This window comes from Neoarius graeffei, chromosome 14 (assembly GCF_027579695.1).
Source record: "Neoarius graeffei isolate fNeoGra1 chromosome 14, fNeoGra1.pri, whole genome shotgun sequence".
In the NCBI taxonomy this organism is placed as follows: Eukaryota; Metazoa; Chordata; class Actinopteri; order Siluriformes; family Ariidae; genus Neoarius; species Neoarius graeffei.
In genome coordinates this window covers 29639842-29655463 of record NC_083582.1, presented here as the reverse complement: position 1 = coordinate 29655463, position 15622 = coordinate 29639842, and the positions used below count along the sequence as shown (strand labels likewise).

The 15622-nt window shown below is 44.6% G+C and overlaps 1 protein-coding gene across 1 annotated transcript in view; it reads right to left on the bottom strand.

The window, feature by feature from the left end:
- The window catches only part of si:dkey-191m6.4 (rho GTPase-activating protein 22), an 80507-nt gene that overhangs the window by 24125 nt on the left and 40760 nt on the right, over positions 1 to 15622 (bottom strand). The window contains exon 4 of the mRNA XM_060939498.1: positions 4151 to 4279. Coding sequence (XP_060795481.1) covers positions 4151 to 4279 — 129 coding nt within the window. The remainder of the gene's footprint in view (positions 1 to 4150; positions 4280 to 15622) is intronic.

Below are 15622 nucleotides of genomic sequence, written 5' to 3'. Positions count from 1 at the left end.
AGTCAACATCAAGTGCGGCATATACCAAGGAGCGCTATCACCACTGCTGTTCTGCATAGGCCTGAACCCCCTCAGTCAGATCATCACAAAGAGCGGCTACGGGTACCGATTCTGTAGTGGGGCAACAATCAGCCACCTGCTCTACATGGATGACATCAAGCTGTATGCCAGGAACGAGCGAGAAATAGACTCGCTGATCCACACCACCCGATCTACAGCGATGACATAGGGATGTCATTTGGATTGGACAAGTGTGGCCGGATGGTCTCAAAGAGAGGCAAGATGATCCGGACTGAGGGGATTGACCTACCAGAGGGCAACATAGGTGATATCCAAGACAGCTACAAGTACCTTGGCATCCCACAGGCTAATGGAAACCATGAAGAAGCCACAAGGAAGTCAACCACAGCCAAATACCTCCAGAGAGTAAGGCAGGTCCTGAAAAGTCAGCTGAATGGTAAGAACAAGGTCCGAGCCATCAACATGTACGCACTACCAGTCATCAGATACCCCGCTGGCATCATAAACTGGCCAAAGGAGGAGATAGAAGCCACAGATATCAAGACTAGAAAGCTCCTCACCATGCATGGAGGGTTCCACCCCAAGTCCAGCGCCCTGAGACTATACACTAAGCGGAAAGAGGGAGGCCGAGGGCTAGTGAGCATCAAGACCACGGTCCAGGATGAAACATCGAAAATCTGAGAATACATCAGAAAGATGGCCCCAAAGGATGAACTGCTAAGTGAATGTCTCAGGCAGCAGAACCCTGATGAGAGTGCAGAGGAGCAGGAGGAACAGACAACCTGGAGAGACAAACCCCTACATGGTATGTACCACCGTCAGATAGAGGAAGTGGCTGATATCAAGAAATCCTACCAGTGGCTGGATAATGCAGGACTGACAGACAGCACAGAGGCACTAATCATGGCAGCACAAGAACAGGCCATAAGCACAAGAGCCATAGAGGCCAGGATCTACCAGAGTAGATCAGACCCAAGATGCAGACTGTGCAAAGAAGCCCCAGAAACAGTCCAGCACATAGTAGCAGGGTGTAAGATGCTAGCTGGATCAGCGTACATGGAGAGGCACAACCAAGTGGCTGGGATAGTATACAGGAACATCTGCAACCAGTATGGAATAGAAGTACCCAAGTCCCAATGGGCCATACCACAGAAGGTGGCTGAGAACAACAGGGCCAAGGTTCTGTGGGACTTCAGCTTCCAGACTGACAAACAGATCCTGGCTAACCAACCGGACATAGTGGTGATGGACAAAGAGCAGAAGAGGGTGGTGGTGATAGATGTGGCGATCCCAGCTGACGCCAACATCAGGAAGAAGGAACATGAGAAACTTGAGAAGTATCAAGGGTTGAAAGAGCAGCTGGAACGGATGTGGAAGGTCAAGGGTTGCGTGGTCCCCGTGGTAGTGGGGGCACTTGGGGCAGTAACCCCCAAACTGGGAGAGTGGCTCCAGCAAATCCCAGGAACAACATCTGAAGCCTCAGTCCAGAAGAGCGCAGTCCTAGGAACATCGAAGATACTGCGCAGAACCCTCAAACTCCCAGGCCTCTGGTAGAGGACCCGAGCTTGAGGATGACATGGATATATATATATATATATATATATATATATATATATATATATATATATATATGTGTGTGTGTGTGTGTGTGTGTGTGTGTGTGTGTGTGAGATATTTTGGCTTCTCTTTTAAACCCCCTTTCACATGTCCACCTACCGTATATACAGTCATAGTTTGGTATCCATTTAAGGCTACAGATATTTGTATATGTGTTTGGATTTAAACCAGAAGTGGGCACGGCCTAAATCAGAAAAGTTTTTTGTGCGGTTATATTTCTGCCTGTGTTATTTTCTAATGCATTTAGTTTCCTATATTTCCCATTTTATAAAAAGATTAATAGCATGGCTCCTATTTTATATCCATATTTGTATCTGTTTACAATTTGGTAACATTCCTACTTCCTTTCATAAAAAAATAGTTGTGTGTATTTTATGTCTAGTTCACAAATCATATATTAATCTAGATATATTTAACTTACTATTAATATCACAGTATTTGAAACCTAATATAAGGATAAGGAGACACCATGAAACTCTGGTCTGTGAGTGTGAGGATATTCTGGTGTGTAAAGATATCCAACATTGGATTGTTGGACAGTAATCCATTTGAATAAATTGAAAAGGGCTTGGCACACCGATCTTTTATTTGATAAGCACATGCAAGCACACCACATAAGAACATTATTCATACAGCATACATGAGGTGCTGCCAACAGCTGAAAATAGGGTCTTTTTCCCCAGATCAAAGTGGTTTGGTGTTTCTCTCTGTTCTTAGTGAGTGTATGACTGCGAGAGAAATAGAGGTTTCTGCTATGTTGTTGCTATGATGAGAGTTTAGAGGAGCCTCAGTATCGACATTCTGATTATCTCTGCAAACTTTGTTAGAGGAGCTTATTTTTTCGCCTATGTTTGTTTGTTCCCAATGTAACTCAAAAAGTCCAGATTTTGATGAAATTTTGAGAAAAAGTGAGCCATGGGCCAAGGAACAATTGATTAGATTTTGATGCAAATCTGAGTATGTGGCTTGGTGGAGGTATGAGCTCTACTGAGTGCCCTTCTAATTTATTATGTTTTATTGCTTGACTACAGCAGGATAAAAGAAGAGATTCAATAATAGTCACAATATGAAAGAGTAGGGTATCTTTGCAACTTCTAAAAAATATTTTACAAAGTGGATACAGATAGAAGATACTCAATGAGAAATTTTCCATTGAATAACTACTGAAGACTGAGAGATTTAATCTTGTCTCATCTCATCTCATCTCATCTCATCTCATCTCATCTCATCTCATCTCATCTCATCTCATCTCATTATCTCTAGCCGCTTTATCCTGTTCTACAGGGTCGCAGGCAAGCTGGAGCCTATCCCAGCTGACTACGGGCGGAAGGCGGGGAACACCTTGGACAAGTCGCCAGGTCATCACAGGGCTGACACATAGACACAGACAACCATTCACACTCACATTCACACCTACGGTCAATTTAGAGTCACCAGTTAACCTAACCTGCATGTCTTTGGACTGTGGGGGAAACCGGAGCACCCGGAGGAAACCCACACGGACATGGGGAGAACATGCAAACTCCGCACAGAAAGGCCCTCGCGGCCACGGGGCTCGAACCCGGACCTTCTTGCTGTGAGGCGACAGCGCTAACCACTACACCTCCGTGCCGCCTGAGAGATTTAATCATTTTTGTAATTTAATAATAGTTTATTAATAATAATAATAATAATAATAATAATAATAATAATAATTGTAAAGCATGTTTCAACCGCATGAAGTTTTCCAAAATCTCAGGTACGTTAAGTAAATTTCCACCGATGAAACTGGGACCAGTTTAACTTCCATGGCTGGAGTTCCTTTTTAGTTCCTGATTCCAGACACTTTTTTGCAGGTCAGAATAATAGTACAGGATATGTACACAGAAAAATAAAATGATGCACCATTTCCTACTCACACTCTCCTTTATAAATATCAGGCAGTGCAAGATGTATGTGTACATGAGCTTTAGCTTCCACCCCACCAGGATAAAGCCAGGAATAAGTAGTTACTGTAGAAAAATATCTACAAATTAATTTATATAAATTAATTTTGCTCATTGCTGTATTACACTTAATTGCACTATTGACAGTTTAAAGTTGTGCATACACACATTTGAGAGTATGAGTAGCCTACAACATGTACATTTACACCAAGGTTACTCTTTATAAATTTTAATGTGCATGCAGGAATGTTGAGAAATTATGCCTCTGTTACTGGGGTGGCTGTAAGTTTCCATAAACCTCTGTTTTCTTTCTTTCTTTCTTTCTTTCTTTCTTTCTTTCTTTCTTTCTTTCTTTCTTTCTTTCTTTAACACAACTGGCAAATTAAACAAACAAACAAACAAACAAACAAACAAACAAACAAACAAACAAACAAACAACTTTTTATCCAACCCTGAGATACAGGGTTACTGTAAAAGAGCTGAACCTCATGGTGCAGTTACAAAAGCAGGATTATTGTGGTCACAGAAGCAGGTTAACCTGGTTTCTCTGTTTTTGTTCACCAGAACCATTTTCTTCAGGTATTTACCTCCTCCTAAAGGAGCCCATATAACTCGTCTGATTGCCTTCACCCAGTCGTCCATATCATTCTGGGAATTGGCCATGAGCAAAAAGGTCTCATGGCTCACAGAAGTCTTGTCTTTTTCACCAGCTACACCTGAGAAACACATTAAAAAAAGAATCTCCTTGAATGGGAATATACTTATTTTATTTGACATTTATTTACACTGATTAAAAAAAAATTAACAAATATGCAATTAATTTACTAATTTTCAAATTTACTTCATTTTAATCCACATGGTGTGCCACCTTTAATCTGTCTTAATCTTAAGATCAATATCAGAGACATCCACATTGTCTGATAATGACACTGATGTAAGCAATAATAAAATAAAATAAAATGAAATGAAATAAAAATAGCCTAATTGGAGCTGATACTCGTGCATTAAAAGCAAATTGATGTATCACCAGCAGGTGGCTCTGCTCGCCAATGTAAAAGGTTGCCACCCTATACTGACTGTATAATAAACTTCAGGATATTATAATTATAGTATAATATTTATACAGTGAGAATATCTATCTATCTATCTATCTATCTATCTATCTATCTATCTATCTATCTATCTATCTATCGTATAAACCATGTAAAAAGACTTTTATTCATGCAAAAGGACTACAAAGAGAAGCAGTACTTCTGTACACTGTACATGTATCATTGTGCTTTCTGGACATTCAGTCAGAGATCTAGCAAGTTTCAAATAAAAAAAAAGATATGATGTCCATAGAATTTGATAATAATGATTATTTCATCTAATGGACTGGACAAGGTTAGACATTTGGATGTAACTCATGCCAGTGCTTACACAGAATTATTAATTTCTCACTGTGGTGAAGCCTTCGAATGCCATCTGTCCTTTGTGAGTGTTATATAATGCACATACACTTACAATGTGTGTAATGTGTTGAGACATTTGCAGTTTAATTGGACTATAGTAGCTCCAACTGAGCTCTGATAAATGATGTATACTGGGAAAGTGGCAGAATTCTGCCAAATGTTAGCCATTCAATAGCTAAGGTAGTGCTATTCAGGTTTTATTACACACTACATTGATTGCATCAATTCTCTTGGGTGCACTGTCATGTACTTTTATTATCAAATTGACTGGTAGATTATTTCCTTGTAATTACAGACAGCCTCAGTGATGTTTCATCTGAAACATGCTCATTTACTTAATTATTTATTTTATCTCCATTCTCCCTCTATCATTGCAGGGTGCCATGCGTGCGTGCACGCACGCACACACACATACACACACACACACACACACACATGTTCACACCTATGGGTAATTTAAAGCTAACAATTGACCCTCCAGTATGTTTTTCAAAGGTAGGAGGAAACTGGACATGATTTTACAGATGTGTAAATCTGTGTATTTTGTCTGTAACGCTTTTGGAAAATTAATTTTTGGACATCTAAATTTTGTTCTTTTCTTTTAACACACTACAGCAGACAACATTGGAAATGTATATACAGTAACAATACAGGGTGTCTAAGACTGTACATACTGCACATAACATACTTTCTAGCCCGACAAAGTATGCTTGTTTGGTATTTGTAAAACTATTATAATTGTTGCATTAACTCCATCTCTAACTTTTAGTACACTAAATGAAAAATATTGAACCCCAAAGATTTCTGGGAATATATACTGCTACTAATCAAGATAAAATATGAGATATAATTTTAGAATAAACACCACAGTTGTATGAATGTACTGTCAAAAGAGATGGCTGTAGTTCACAGGTCATTAATTGCTATGCAGTAAACTCATCTATAAATACTATTAGAAACATTAACTGTACCTTGTAGTGGTTTGTTCCTTCTTTGTTTGCAGCAGTTATGCCCCATGCTGTGCTGGATGAAGACCTGTCAGAGTGCTACACCAGAATCATGCCAATCACTTGACCTGGTGTTGCTTGTACCCCACTACAGAATGTGTACGAGTCAAGCCGGCTCAGTAGAAATCAAATGGAGCTGTTTGTGCCAAATCATTTTCATGCAAATTCGAAGAATTACTTCCTCCAATGGATTAGCTAGTAGTTTAGGCAACCCTTTAAATCAAATGCTTTTTGCATGTCTCCAAAAAGTTCAAAAACCTTCTAAACTTCATTTACTCAATTCTCAGTGTATGTTGATGCAATCTGCCCTGTCAGTCCTTTTCAAGCATTTTAGCTTTAACCAATGTGTATTCAAACAAAAATGGCAGACCAATGGATGAGACCTCTTTTCCCAAGCATGTCCCAGAGCTACTATCGTTCGTTTTCTGCCGAAACATTTCGTCTTCTCGGTTGTGTGAGTATTGAATGGGTTAAGTAGATGCTCTGTAAATTTAAAGCCTGCATTTTAAGGGAAATTCCCATCAGCCTGTAGGCAATTCCCACTGGTTTCACCACCCTCTCATCACTGGCACCACAGTAACAAGCACTACCATTGTTGCTTATATTCTATACATATCAATTGAACAGACCCCATAAACATAACCTAACTAATAACTTGGCTCATTGTCCAGAGGGCATAGCTTCTTGGGAACAATACTTAAATACGTGATTTGAACTGAATGAGAAATTTAAGTAGATTGTGAGCTCTTACTACTATGATTTCTATAGTTTTATTTGCTCTGATGTGTCCAGATTTACTCTCGTCCAGAGAGACGTGTGTGTCAGGGTAAGAAGGGAGGTAGATAGAGCGATGCACTGATCATGCATCATGGTCAACAACAAAATGGGGCAATAAAATGAAGGCAGCTGACAGTCTGAGTGTACTAAATGACCAGGTTATCACATCAATGGCTTTTTCCTTCTCTGATGGCATGGGCATATTCCGGGACAACAATGACAGGATTCAACAATTTCAAATTGTGAACGAGTGGTTCTGGGAGCATGAGGAATTGGCCACCACATATTTCTGAACTTATTCCCATTGAAAGGGTTTGGGATGCTGGAGAAGACTTTGCAAAGTGGTTCGACTCTCCAGTCATCAATACAAGAGCTTGGTGAAAAAGTAATGCAACTCTGGATGGTAATAAATGCTGTGATGTTGCATAAGTTTGTCAAAACTATGCTGTGGTGAATGCTTGCTGTAATCAAAGCTAAAGGCTTTGAATGAAATATTAGCGTGTGCAACTTTTTTTGGGGGGGGAGGCTGGGGAGTTTATATGTGTCAAATAACATTGTTCTGTAAAGTGCATCACAGTGATACTGTATTCATAAAAGTTTAACAATGCTATCATTATGATTCATGTTAAACAAAAGTGTTCCTTGGTTCATTTAATTACATTTAGTGAGAATTTCTATGGTGAGAAACAGGATTATCCAATTTTTGCATTTACATTTTTCCTGTTTCTGTTTGAAAGTTACATAGCCAGCTAGATACTCTCTGAGCACAGGAATCTTGAGGTGGCAGTTTCTGAAGTACTGGAGGTTTACCGAGGGCTGTTTAAGGAAAGATATCCTTTTCCTTCTGTTAAGAGCATGTGCTTCATGCTTCATAGAGCTTATCTATGAAGAGCATTTAATCATTTTCAGTGTACTTGTCAAAAAACTATTAGTTATGTTGATTGTAGATTGTGACATTAATGATTAAATGGCAAATTTAAATACCATTTAATGCTTCTACTACTGTATGGCATGCATCTGAAATGTATGAGCATGTCACACTTATCAGTTTAATTGTATCATTCATTGAGTGATTTTATTTAGTGTTTTAACTCATCCACCTGAAATTAATTCTTGACTATGCCACTCCTGTGATTGGCTGCTGTTCTTTTGATGACATTATCTTGCTACTGCTCCTCAGTATATTTCCACTGATGGAAAAACTCAGCGATTCACATTCTCACCTGTCCATATTTTAGAAATGCACTTAATTTTTGTTAAATATTTGATAATTCATCAACATTTACTCATGTTGTTAAGATTTGCTTTTAATCTCACATGTGAAAAATGGAAGTTGACAGGTCAATATACTGTAGTGTGTGTGGGGACTTGGCCAAATGTGGTTTGTGAGAGTATGTAGTGTGCCAGTTTGGCAGAGAATCTGTATAGAGAGAGTTACATTAAATGCTTGTGCTGGTTAAACAAAATATCTGTGTGTTTGAAAAAGATTGAAGGGAAGGAAACTGATGCAGAGCCAGAAGGGACAGAACATAATCTTAGCAACATCTGTGCTTTAGTTTAAATTGACTTGAGTGTGAAAATGAGATTCAATCTCCATAACAGTTGGACTACTAAACATATTCCCTTTCAGGGATTGCACATTTAATCATTCCTCAAGGCTTACACTGTGTATTCCATTCAGACTCCTTTGTCAAGTGAAATTTCATATCTCATCATTTCACACTCTACAAAAACACAGGCCAGTTATTTTCAAAATGTAGAGGCAATTAACACCTTTTCACTTCTAATACAATTGTTACATTACACTAATGGCATTTAGCAGACACTCTTATCCAGAACAACCTACAACATAACCAGAGCAGCCTGGTGAGTAACTGGGGGTTAGGTGCCTTGCTGGAGGGCTCTTTGGCCATTCCTGCTGGTCCAGGGAATCAAACTGGTGACCTTTTGGTCCCAAAGCTGCTTCTCTAACCATTAGGCCATGGCTTCCCCATGATGTTATACAGTGTCTTGCAAAAGTATCCATCCCCCTTGGTGTCTGTCCTGTTTTGTCACATTACAAGCTAGATGTTACAAACTGCAGGATTATTTTCATTATGACCTCAAGGACCCAGGAAGTACCTCCCTTTGCACCTCCCATTCTATAAGTAGAGGCCTGGACCAGGCCTTCCTCCTTTTGTTCTCCCTTTGCCCTGAAAACTACACCTGTAATGTTTACTGCTGTTCTGACGATGTTGCCTTGTGTCTTTTGATTCATCTTCATTAACCATCGCATTCATCATGATGATCACCAAAACACTCATTAACTAAACTTTGTGAAAGACAATAAACAATAAACTGAATATTGATTGTAACTTCACTTCCTGGTGGTGTGTGGCTCCAGTCAGAACTTGTATATCTGCAACACTGGAATTAAAATGGATTTTGTGGGGTTAGCACCATTTGATTTACATAACCTATCTACGACTTTAGTGCAAATTGTTTTTTTAATTGTGACACAAACAATAAAGATGGAACTTCCCCCCCCAGAAATCTGGAGTGTGCATAGGTATTCACCCCCTTCCGTATGAAACCCCTAAATAAGAGCTGGCCCAACCAATTAACTTCCAAAGTTACATAATTATTTGATTAAGATCCACCTGTGTGCAAAGTGTCACATGATCTGTCACATGCTGCCTGTATAAATCAACCAGTTCTGGAAGGACCCTGACTCTCCAACACTATGAAGCAAGCAACATGAAAACCAAGTAGCCCTCCAAACAGGTCAGAGACAAAATTGTGGAGAAGTATATAAAAAAATTCCAAACTTTGAATATCCCAGGGAGCACCATTAAATCCATTATAGCAAAATGGAAAGAATATGGCACCACTACAAACCTGACAAGAGAAGGCCGCCCACCAAAACTCACAGACCGGGCAAGGAGGGCATTTATCAGAGATGCAACAAAGACACCAAAGATAATACTGATGAAGGTGCAAAGATCCACACCAGAGATGGGAGTATCTGTCAATAGGACAACTTTAAGCCATACACTCCACAGAGCAGGGCTTTATGGAAGACTGGCCAGAAAAAAAGCCATTGCTTAAATAAAAAAAAATAAGAAAACACATTTGGAGTTTGCCCAACAGCATGTGGCAGACTCCCCAAACACATGGAAGAAGATTCTCTGGTCAAAGGAGACTAAAACTGAACTTTTTGACCATCATAAGAAACAGCATGTCTGGCACAAACCCAACACTTCCCATCACCCTGAGAACACCATTCCTACAGTGAAGCATGGTGTGGTGGCAGCATCATGCTGTGGGGATGTTTTTCATCTACAGGGACAGTAAAGTTGGCCAGGATTGAAGGAAAGATGGATGGCACTAAATATGTCATGTTCCTCCCCAGACATCCACTTCGGAGATTACGGTTCTCCCACGTCAGCGCCGATCCGGATCCAGGACAGGAATTCCATCCTGCCTGCTTCCCCATTCAGCGAGCGATCACCTGAACTCACTTGCTGGTTTTCATCGCTGCATATTTAAAGGCTGTTCTCAGACTCTGACTTTGTCAGAACGCCTCGTTTGCTACTCTAGCCATTTCTGTGCCTCTATTGCGTCTCATGGTTTTTTGCTCTAGCTATTTTTCTGGTTCATGGGTTTTGCACTAAGCATTCTTGTTCATGTTTTTTTGCACTAGCGTTTTTGTCTTTGCCTGTCTTGTGTTTTTGTCAAGTTTTTTGTCTCTTTTTACCTGGACTATTTTTGCCATTTGTTTTTTGTCCTGTTTGTTTACCTTTTGCCATGCCCTTTTTTCCCTGGATTAAATCACCTTATTTATTGGATTACTGTCTGTGTTCTGCTTTTGGATCCTTATCTCACCACACCTCCACCACCCCTAACAGTATATTTCTGGCCAACATGGATCCAGTGGAACTCACCCATCTGAGAACAGCCATCCAGCAACAAGGGACTCTCCTCAGGACCCACCAGCAAGACCTCCAACAGATTACCCAGAACCTCGCCACCCTGTCCAACTTACTCAACCTCCTCACCACACAGATGCAGCACTATCAAGCCGTGTGTTAGGACTAGGACTGTTTTGGCCTCTAGAGGCCGCTGTTATTTCCTTTTCATGTCGTGTTTATTTTGGCCTCTAGAGGCCGCCACTGTTCCTGTGTCTTGTGTTTGTGTTAATTGCCTAATTATCTTCACCTGTGTCCTTAATTAGTTTGTCTATTTATACCCCTGAGTTCAGTCCTCTTGTCACGGAGTCTTTGTGCTGTTATGTTTATCTCCAGTTTCCTTTGTACTGTGTTTTTTTGATCTTCTTAGCTTTTGTATTTTTGCACTTTGCTTTTCTTTTGGATTACACTCTTTGGTTTTTTTTGTCTTTTGTTTTGCCCTGTATATAGTGTATATAGTTTAAATAAACCTTTTTGATTCTTTTTCTACTTCCGCCTCACGCCTCTGCATTTGAGTCATCCCCCTGGTGGCCTAGTGGGGGTTTGCTGGATCATCACACCAACGAACCAGGTTCGAATCCCAGCAAAACCCTAACAGAAAGACTCCGTCATGACCGACTCAGCAGAGGCTGCTTCAACTGTCTACCCGGCCAACCTTCAGGGAATTATGGCAGCTTTGACACGCTTCGGAGCAACCATGGACGCTCATGGACGTACGCTCACCAGCCAACGTGAGGCCCTCGCTCGCCACGAGGAACTGCTTCAGCAAATTGGGAAAACCCTGGCACAGCTGACATCTCTGCCTGCATCTCCTGCTCCTGATCCAGTTCCTGCTCCTGATCCAGCTCCCACTCCTGCTCCAGTGCCTCCTGCAATGCTGCCTTCTTCACCTCGCGAACCCAGCCTTCCTGCACCACAGAGGTATGACGGCAAGCACAGTGAGTGCCGAGAGTTCCTTACCCAGTGTCAACTCACCTTTGAGCTTCAGCCTACCACCTACACTACGGATCGCCGCAAGATTGCCTTTGTGATCACCTTATTAGCTGGTAAGGCGCGAGCCTGGGCTACTGCTATCTGGCAAAGACAGGGACCTGAGTGCTTTGATTTCCAGCTGTTTTCTGAAGGGATGCTTCGGGTCTTCGATCAGGCAGACATCAGTACCGACGCAGCCCGAAAGCTCATGTCCATCCGGCAAGGAGGAAGCGTCGCAGATTACGCCATCTCGTTCCGAACACTCGCAGCAGTAAGTGGATGGAACGAGACTGCCCTGGTGTCAGCCTTCCACCATGGTCTGTCTGACCCCATCAAGGACGGTCTGGCCTCTATTGGATGCCCAAGTGACCTCGAAACCCTCATCTCACATGCTATTCGTCTGGACAACAGGATGAGAGAACGCCACCAAGCCTTGAGCCCCCCCAGCCTCCCTACCTCTACCTGGAGACCATCTACCTCCTTCAGTGACTGTCCAGAACCCATGCAAGTGGGTCGTACTCGCCTCTCCGCATCTGAGAGGGAGCGCAGAAGGAGGGACAAGTGCTGCATCTACTGTGGCAAACCTGGTCACTTCCGAGCATCATGTCCCGAACTCTTGGGAAAAGGACCGCCCCGTCCAGCCGAGGGAGGGTTGTGACGGGGCCTACCCTCTCTCCCGGACTCCCTGGCCAAGGAATCTACATCCCGGTCTCCATCTCCTGGGGTGAGTCTGTCCACTCTTGTCAAGCTTTGATAGACTCAGGGGCGGCTGGGAACTTTATGGATATTCACTTCGCCCAAAGCATCAATATTCTGACTGCACCTCTTGAAGTCCCACTGTCTGTGTCTGCCCTCGATGGCCAAGCGTTAGGTGATGGAAGAGTCACCCAAGTTACTTCTCCAGTTTTCCTCCAGTCTCAAGGTCACAAGGAAGAAATATCCCTGCACCTGATTCCTTCACCTGAGTTCCCAGTTATTCTAGGCCTTCCTTGGCTTACTCGCCACAACCCTCGCATAGACTGGGTAACAAGCCAGGTTGTGGAATGGGGCCCTGCATGCCATGCCTCTTGTCTGCTCTCTAGCTCTCCTGTGTCTCCTGCCGAGCCCCCTGATCTCACCGAGTTATCTCAAGTTCCCACAGAGTACTGGGATCTCAAGGAGGTATTCAGCAAGAGCAGGGCCGCCGTTCTTCCTCCGCACCGGGCCTACGACTGTGCCATCGACTTGCTCCCTGGGACTACCCCTCCTCGTGGCAGACTGTTTTCACTCTCTCAGCCAGAACGCAAGGCCATGGAGGAATACCTCAAAGATGCCCTGGTCTCTGGGTTTATTCGACCCTCCACTTCACCTGCTGGAGCCGGCTTCTTCTTTGTCGGCAAGAAGGATGGGGGGCTCCGACCATGTATTGATTACAGGGGCCTGAATAAGATCACTGTGCGCAACCGATATCCCCTTCCGCTGATGTCCACAGCTTTCGACCTGCTCCAAGGCGCCACCGTCTTCACCAAGTTGGACCTACGGAACGCATACCACCTCATCCGTATCCGACAGGGAGACGAGTGGAAGACTGCCTTTAACACCCCGTCTGGGCACTACGAATACCAGGTGATGCCCTTCGGACTCACCAACGCACCAGCTGTTTTTCAGGCCCTAATCAACGACGTCTTAAGGGACATGATTAACCTATACGTTTTTGTCTACCTCGATGACATCCTTATCTTTTCCAAGACCGTGCAGGAGCACCGCCACCATGTCCGCCAGGTTCTCCAGAGGCTGCTACAGAACAATCTGTTCGCCAAGGCCCAGAAATGCGAATTTCATGTTCCCGAGGTCTCCTTTCTGGGATTTATTGTACGGACAGGCCAACTCCAAATGGACCCTGCCAAGACCCTGGCCGTCCGGGATTGGCCTACTCCCAAGTCCGTTAAGGAGGTTCAGCGGTTCTTAGGATTCGCTAACTTCTACCGCAAGTTCATCAGGAACTTCAGTTCTGTGGCAGCACCCATGTCAGACCTCACCAAAGGGACAGGTGGATCTTATGGCTGGTCTCCTCAGGCAGAAAAGGCGTTCAAAGACCTCAAGGACCGCTTCTGCACGGCACCCATTCTGGTTCTCCCGGACACCTCCCAACCATTCATCGTGGAGGTGGACGCCTCGGACAGTGGTGTCGGCGCGGTGCTCTCTCAACGTTCGGAAGGAAAGCTGCACCCCTGCGCTTACTTCTCCCACCGCCTGAGTCCTGCTGAGTCCCGGTACGATGTGGGGGATCGAGAACTGCTAGCGGTCAAACTGGCCCTTGAGGAGTGGAGGCACTGGCTGGAGGGAGCACAACATCCATTCCTGGTTTGGACTGACCACAAGAACCTGGAGTACCTCCAGCAAGCCAAGAGACTGAACCCTCGACAGGCTAGGTGGGCCCTGTTTTTCAGTCGATTTGACTTCACCCTCTCATACCGCCCCGGCTCCAAGAACACCAAACCTGACGCACTGTCCAGACTGTTCTCTGCCACTAACAGGGAGAATGAAGTCGGGCCTATTATCCCTGTGTCCCGGATTGTGGCCCCTGTCCGCTGGGGTATTGAGGAGGCTGTCCGACGAGCCCAACGCCAGGACCCCGGTCCTGGGACGGGGCCACCAGGCCTCTTGTACGTCCCACATCAAGCCCGGGCCAAGGTTCTCCAGTGGGGTCACTCTTCCCCTCTCACCGCCCACCCGGGAGCTCGGAGGACCCTGGACTTCCTGAAAAGACGCTTCTGGTGGCCTAACATGGAGCAGGAAGTAAGGTCATTTGTCCTGTCCTGTGAGGTTTGCACCAGAACCAAGAACCCACGACAGCGTCCCCAGGGTCTCCTGCATCCTCTGACCATTCCCCGGCGTCCCTGGTCCCACGTGGCAGTCGACTTTATCACGGGTCTCCCTGAGTCACAAGGTAACACGGTCATTTTGGTCTTAGTTGACAGATTCTCCAAGGCCTGCCGCTTCATACCACTGTGCAAACTCCCCTCTGCTCTTGAAACTGCGAAACTTTTGTTTAATCATGTCTTCCGAGTCTTTGGTCTTCCACAGGACATCGTCTCAGACCGAGGGCCCCAGTTCTCCTCCCGAGTGTGGCACGGGTTCTGCAAGGTCATCGGAGCCACTGCCAGCCTCTCCTCTGGGTTTCACCCACAGTCCAATGGTCAGACGGAGAGGCTCAACCAGGACCTGGAAACCACCCTGCGAGGCCTGGCTATGGATAACCCGACATCGTGGAGCACCTGGCTGCCATGGGCGGAGTACGCCCACAACACCCTGCAGTCATCGGCCACCAAGCTGTCGCCATTCCAGTGCCAATTCGGGTTCCAGCCACCTCTGTTCCCGGACCAGGAGGAGGACGCGGGGGTGCCCTCGGTCAACCAATATGTGAGACGGTGTCGCAAGACCTGGAGCAAGGTCAGGAAGACCCTCATACAGACCTCCAGAACCAACCAGACTCAGGCCAACCGCCATAGAAGACCTGCACACGCTTTCCGCCCTGGGCAGCGTGTTTGGCTGTCCACTAAGGACCTTCCACTGCGGGTGGAGAACCGCAAGCTTGCTCCTCGCTACATTGGCCCCTTCAAGGTGGTGCGCAGGGTGAACCCTGTCTCCTACCGGCTCCAGTTGCCCCGGACTCTGAGGATCAACCCCACTTTCCATGTTTCCCTGTTACGGCCCGTACTGACGTCTACGTATGCCCCTGCCCCTAGGAACCCCCCACCCCCCCGCATCTTCCAGGGGCAGACTGTGTTCACTGTGAATCGCCTGCTTGACTCCCGCCGGGTCCGCGGCGGGTTGCAATATCTGGTGGACTGGGAGGGCTATGGTCCTGAGGAGCGCTGCTGGGTTCCTGCTCGGGATGTCCTTGATAAAGAACTATGTCG